The 6233-nt window shown below is 34.0% G+C and overlaps 1 protein-coding gene across 1 annotated transcript; it reads left to right on the forward strand.

The window, feature by feature from the left end:
• Positions 1–503: 503 nt before the first annotated feature.
• Positions 504–4342, forward strand: LOC111367697 (3-epi-6-deoxocathasterone 23-monooxygenase). The gene is made up of 8 exons (XM_022988701.1): positions 504–860; positions 934–1258; positions 1902–2051; positions 2192–2434; positions 2561–2650; positions 2773–2958; positions 3073–3194; positions 4049–4342. The coding sequence occupies exons 1-8, from the start codon at positions 646–648 to the stop codon at positions 4140–4142; spliced, it is 1425 nt and encodes a 474-aa protein (XP_022844469.1). The 5' UTR covers positions 504–645; the 3' UTR covers positions 4143–4342.
• The last annotated feature ends 1891 nt before the right edge of the window (positions 4343–6233 follow it).

The following is a 6233-nucleotide window of genomic DNA, read 5'->3' on the forward strand; positions in this document are numbered from 1 at the left end:
AATGTGAAAAACTTGTTAAAAATGTATATTTTGTGTCAAGAACTTTGACAAAGGTGCTAGAGGTGACGATGGGGGAGTGATTATGGGAACGGTGGGAGGTTTTGGATTCGGGACTACAAATGCAATAAAAATGAAAAATCGAAAACTAATGCTCCGTATTAGAAGACTCTGAGTCGCAGCAATTTATTCCCAAAAGAATTTGTACCTAACTTCAAAGAGAAATGCCACTTATACAGGCTATTTTAGTAGATCAAGCTACAAAATATTGATTTGGCAAGACTTCACATAATTTTGAATAAAAAAACAAAGTTAAACCAGCCAATGAAAATATATGAGCTCACCACTTGTAAACCTATCCATTAGATTTTTGAACTTCAAATTATCTAGAAAGACATTTATTCAGACATACTCTCGAGGCAATATATGATGACTCTAACTCAACTTTATATTCTTTTCTCTTCATCAGACAACATTATCATATTTATAAATACATCTCTCTGGATTCTCTCTCTCATACTCACACACACACGTGTGCGTGCACATGCAGAGATATATACATACATCCTTCTCACAACTATCATCAAGATTAGTAGTTTAAGATAAAAAGTTAGCAATTTTACTTGGTGGATAGTTCGAGTTCAAGAAATGGACATTATTATGTGGAGTTTGGTGATGACTTCAACATTATTGTTCGCTATAATTTTCTTCACGAAAATCAAAAGTGCGATTCTTCCGAGTTATGACAGCAGCCCTCTACCATTAGGAACTCTTGGATGGCCTTTTATTGGAGAAACCATTGAGTTTATTTCTTGTGCTCTCTCTCACCGCCCGGAGAGCTTCATGGACAAACGTCGTCGCATGTAAGTCAACCAAACACAGATAAATACTTCGCATATTTGATTGAAAATCTTGAGGGGTTTGTTAAATTTGTAGGTACGGAAAGGTTTTCAAGTCGCATATATTTGGAAGCGCGACTATAATTTCGACAGATGCTGAAGTGAGTAGAATTATTCTGCAAAGTGATGGAAAAACTTTTGTGCCGTCTTATCCAAAATCTCTCACAGAGTTGATGGGGAAGTCTTCTATATTACTTATTAGTGGAAGTTTACAAAGGAGAATCCATGGATTAATGGGTTCTTTCTTTAAGTCTCAAAGTTTGAAGGCTCAAATCACCTATGACATGCACAAGTATTTGCTGGAATCAACAGCAAAATGGAGTGAAGATTATCCTGTTTACATCCAAGATGAAACAAAAAATGTCAGTCTCTCTTTATCTCTTAGTCGAAACACCATCAAAGTCTGAGCGGAGTATTTAGGCCTTGGATTCCTCGATCTTGTTTTATGAATAAAAGATAAGTACAAACAGTAGGAGGACAATTCAATTTTACCTCCAGAAATTACATCTCGAGGAGACGAAAGAAGTTCTAAAAAATCACTGAAGTTGAAAGTACTACTTCTATTGAAATTGATTTCCTGTATCTAGTGGACAGGATAAAAAATTCGCACTGCTAATGTGGCAAGAGAATTTTTGATTTATTATAAAGTTGGATGTTTTTATCCTGTCCACTGGAATCAGGCTGCTACTTCTATTACAATCTCTCTCGTGCACATATAAGCACTGAGAAAGTGTCGTAAGTCTATAACTTTTGATGTTTGAATCACTACTGCAGCTGCTTGTACTTGAGTATATGATCATTTTTTGATAAAATAATTTGAAACATAATCATGGGTTCTTACAGGGGCAAAGTACTTTAGGATGAATTATGTTGGGAAAGATTAGAACCCTAATAATGATCGTGTTTCCTAAATTTTTCTTTGGGCTGCTTCTACTGTAAATTCCACTTCTATTATGTTCACATTTTATTTTTTATTTTTTATTTTTTATTTTTTACATTTTTCAGATTTCTTTTCAAGTACTAGTGAAAGCATTGATTGGTTTGGATCCGGGTTATCAAATGGATCTTCTAAAGAAACAATTTCAAGAATTTATTGGGGGTCTCATGTCTTTACCAATAAATTTGCCGGGGAGTCAACTCTATCGATCGTTACAGGCAAGTGTCAACTCTCATGTATTTGACACGTCCATATATTAGTTGACCCAAATATACCTAGATCGTGACCTTATGGGCGAACCATTATAAATTTTTTTGGGAGTTCCTGATTATAAACATGTACTCGATTTTGGTTATAGGCAAAGAAGAAAATGGTTAAGATGATTCATAGGATTATCCAAGAAAAAAGGAGCAGCAATCCAGTGGTACCGAAAGATGCAGCAGATGTTTTGATCAGTGACACAAGTGAACAACTGACAGATGATCTTATTGCTGAAAATTTGATTGATTTGATGATTCCTGGTGAAGATTCGGTACCTGTTCTTATGACTCTTACTATTAGATACCTGTCTGATTGTCCTTCTGCCCTCCAACAATTGACAGTACGTTCGCACTCGCTCTCAAATTTGTATCAGTAACTCTCCGAATTAGTACTTTATACTTGAATGATCAACTTTGGTCGAGCATTTTAGCCGTCACATAAGGCCTTAATTCGCATTGTGATGCAGGAGGAGAACCTGAAATTGAAGAGACTAAAAGAAAAATTGGGACAGACATTGTCTTGGAGTGATTACTTATCACTGCCTTTTACACAAACTGTAAGTTCATTACTAAAATACACTTCTACTCGTGAAATACTCGTACTACACTCGTGTAAGCACACAAGTGTCACCATGGAAATTCGATATTGACGCGGAAATAAAATTGTTTTGTACGACAGGTGATTACAGAAACTCTAAGGATGGGAAATGTTATTATTGGGGTAATGAGAAAAGCTACAAAAGATGTACAAATAAAAGGGCATTGCATCCCAAAGGGATGGTGTGTGTTAACATATTTCAGATCAGTGCATTTGGATGACGATCTTTATGATTTTCCTTATCAATTTAATCCATGGAGATGGCAAGTAAGAAAGATTTACTCTCTTTAGGGTTATATTTTTGCATTGTATTTTTGGATAATTAATTAAATTAAGCTGAACTTAACTTAATTTTGTAATTTTGGGATCTTGATTATCAAGGACAAGGAGATGAACATTTGCAATTTCACCCCATTTGGAGGTGGACAAAGGCTGTGCCCCGGACTTGACCTGGCCAGGCTGGAAACCTCTATCTTTCTTCATCATTTTGTTACTCAATTCAGGTAATGACAAATTTTCTGCAGTCGTGGTATATTTAGATTACTAGATTCGACAATACTGATTATAACTAAAGAACAAGGAAACTTAAATTATAGTTATTAGGGACCCGCAGACGATGAAACCACTAGATACCCACATGAATTAGTGCTAGGGATTTCCTCGTGGCCCTTCTTTATTCTTGATCATTTCTGTATCAATCAGTCAAACTCAAAGTTATTATTAAAAAACACTGCTAATTATAAGAGGATCACATGTGCTACTACATATTTATCGTATGATTAAAGAATAATTAACCTGCAAAAAGAATTGAAGACTTAATCTTTGAATCCCACAACAAGTTTTCTCGACCCATTCTCGTCGTGTCCTGCTCTGCCTCTCACCCCGTGGCCATCGCTCTCCACCAAGTGAAGTTTAACGAGTCGAATGCATATTCTTGATGTATGCTTTTTTCTTTTTCTTTTCTTTTTTTCTCTCCATTGAATTGTTGAGAAATGTCTTCACCTAGAGACATCTAATGATATGACATTGAATGCTATCCACTATATCAATAATGCGTGTAGTGGGCATGCCATCTACTAATTAAATGCTAGATAGCTAGGTTTACATATGTATCTGGTTACGATCCACTACTCATTTGTTATATTCTTTTTAGAAACGATATCCTATTCATGGTGGGTATGATAAAATATGCTCACTCTCAGCATTGTCACATCAACGATCAAACCTACAATTTTTGACAATTCAACTTTAAATTGTCAAAAGTTATAGGCTTGAGTGGGCAAGATAACTCTTATTCTCACCTTGGATAGGAGGTCATTCCTTTTGATCTGGACAATCTATTTATGTTTATGTGTAGATGGGTGGCTGAGGATGATTCAATAATCAATTTCCCTACTGTAAGAATGAAGAGAGGAATGCCAATTTGGGTCAAAAGAAGAAGAGACTTTTAACGTACTCTGCAGAAACAAAGCAATTAGCCCAAGAACAAGACAAGAAGACATTAAAGAAAAAGGTTTGTCACGTGTGGGCAATTGAGGCTGACATATTTGTCCTACTTCCAGGAATATATTGCACATGTATATATAGAGAGACAATGCATAAATATTTTGGTGGGGGTCGAATTTTGCCCATGATTTTTCACTATTTCTTCTTCTTAATTTTCACTACTTTACACGTTTTGTCTGTAAAAATGAAATATAAAGGTGACCATGATTCTTTTGCCAGCCAAACGTGGGTAATGAATATGATTGCATACGTGAATCATAATGAAGTATGAGTAATTTTTTGGGTGAAAATTTGTTGGGAAATTTGGGTGATTTGTGTGTAGATAAACATATCAACTAAAAATTATAAATAACATAATTCAATTAAATAACATAAACATGATTCAAAATAATATACATAAGAATATGATAAAATTATAATTCAATAATAAGGAGAGTTAGAATGCAAACCTTAGGAATCACGTCGAAACCATTGTCATAAAATCGTATTGTCTCCCCTTCGTGCGAATTCTTTCTAAAAGCCCAAGAATAACTAACTAAGAAGGGGGTGAATTGATTATCTAAAACTTTTTCGAGAATAATTTCATATTTAAATAAGTAGCAAACAAAATAATATGCAAGCAAGATAACACAAAAAAATAATATGTAGAGGGGAAGAGAAGGAGCAAACGATGTATTTATGGAGGTTCGATCCAAACAACGATCTACGTCCCCCTGTTACCAAACTCTCCATCACGAGCAACACTTTTTTCACTATTGTTGATTGATTTATGGCACAATACAACTCTTACAATGCTTCCGATACTTACAACCAAGGAGCACCGATCCTTTTATAACGTTGAAATTTTTGGGACTTCAACACGATCTTTAATCAAATACAAGAGATGGAAAAATTACAAGTGAAGGCTTATGTCTTAATAAATGATATGATCACAATTAAATATTAAGAGAAAAATATGATTTACACTTCTATAGTTTGCAAAGAATATAGCTCAAGTGTTTGATTGAAAAACTTTAATTGAGATGAAAGATTTTTACAAACTTTGATCACTACAAAAGTTTTTCAAGATTTAAATATTTTGATCTACTAAAGATTGAAAAATAAGATAGTTGAGATCAATAATAGCCTCACTAAATTGCTCTTCAAAATATATGAATGAATGTAAAGTGAAGGGGTATTTATAGTTGTTGAATCGTCAAAAAATCTGTCCAACTGGACTAGCTTATCGGACATCCGTTATAATTCCGGACGGTTCACTAGTCATTGTAATTCAGAACGGTTAAAAAATCTACCGGATGTCCACTACGGCAGATTTCAGTAAAATTCCTTCTTCAACGATTTTGACAAAAGTAATTCTTTCAATGAATTTTTTCCTTGGTTTTTCAAGATAAGTGGCATTTTGTAATATAAGATTGAAATTATTATCTTGAAAAAATATCTTATATAAATATTTTTGTGAGATGAATTTTCTTGTGTATAAAACGATCCTTGGCCCTTTTAAGAATCAATGCCAAATATTAAAGCATATTACCTTTAAATATGAGATTAAGATGTCTAAGACTATTTTCTTCAATGAGGCTCTTCGTTTTGGCATGCATGGCAGACATATGCTTTTGACTTTCATTTCGACAGCAATCTTCACAACATCGATTTTACTTCTGTGTCAATTGTCGCTTGCGAATTACTTTTTTTCGAACTTGGCTTCTTCAAATTTGATTTTCAATATTCTCTATTATTTATTAACACTCAAATATAATTTGTTAGAAACAAACATAATTTGTTGTGATAATCAAAATGAGAAGTCAACCATAGGTTAACACTTTCGGCACTACACGGCTCCAAAATAAAATCCATGTAACTCACAACCGATTCTCTTTCTATGGGCACGACCATAGGGAGATAAGTGAATGAACCTCTTTCGAGTTGCCAAAACTATAAAAACTTAATGATAACAATTTTCATTTGAGGGAACCATAATGGACTAAACCTTGAATTATATCAATTTGGTCAAATTTCAATTATTCCACACACAATAT

This window comes from Olea europaea, chromosome 18 (assembly GCF_002742605.1).
Source record: "Olea europaea var. sylvestris chromosome 18, O_europaea_v1, whole genome shotgun sequence".
In the NCBI taxonomy this organism is placed as follows: Eukaryota; Viridiplantae; Streptophyta; class Magnoliopsida; order Lamiales; family Oleaceae; genus Olea; species Olea europaea.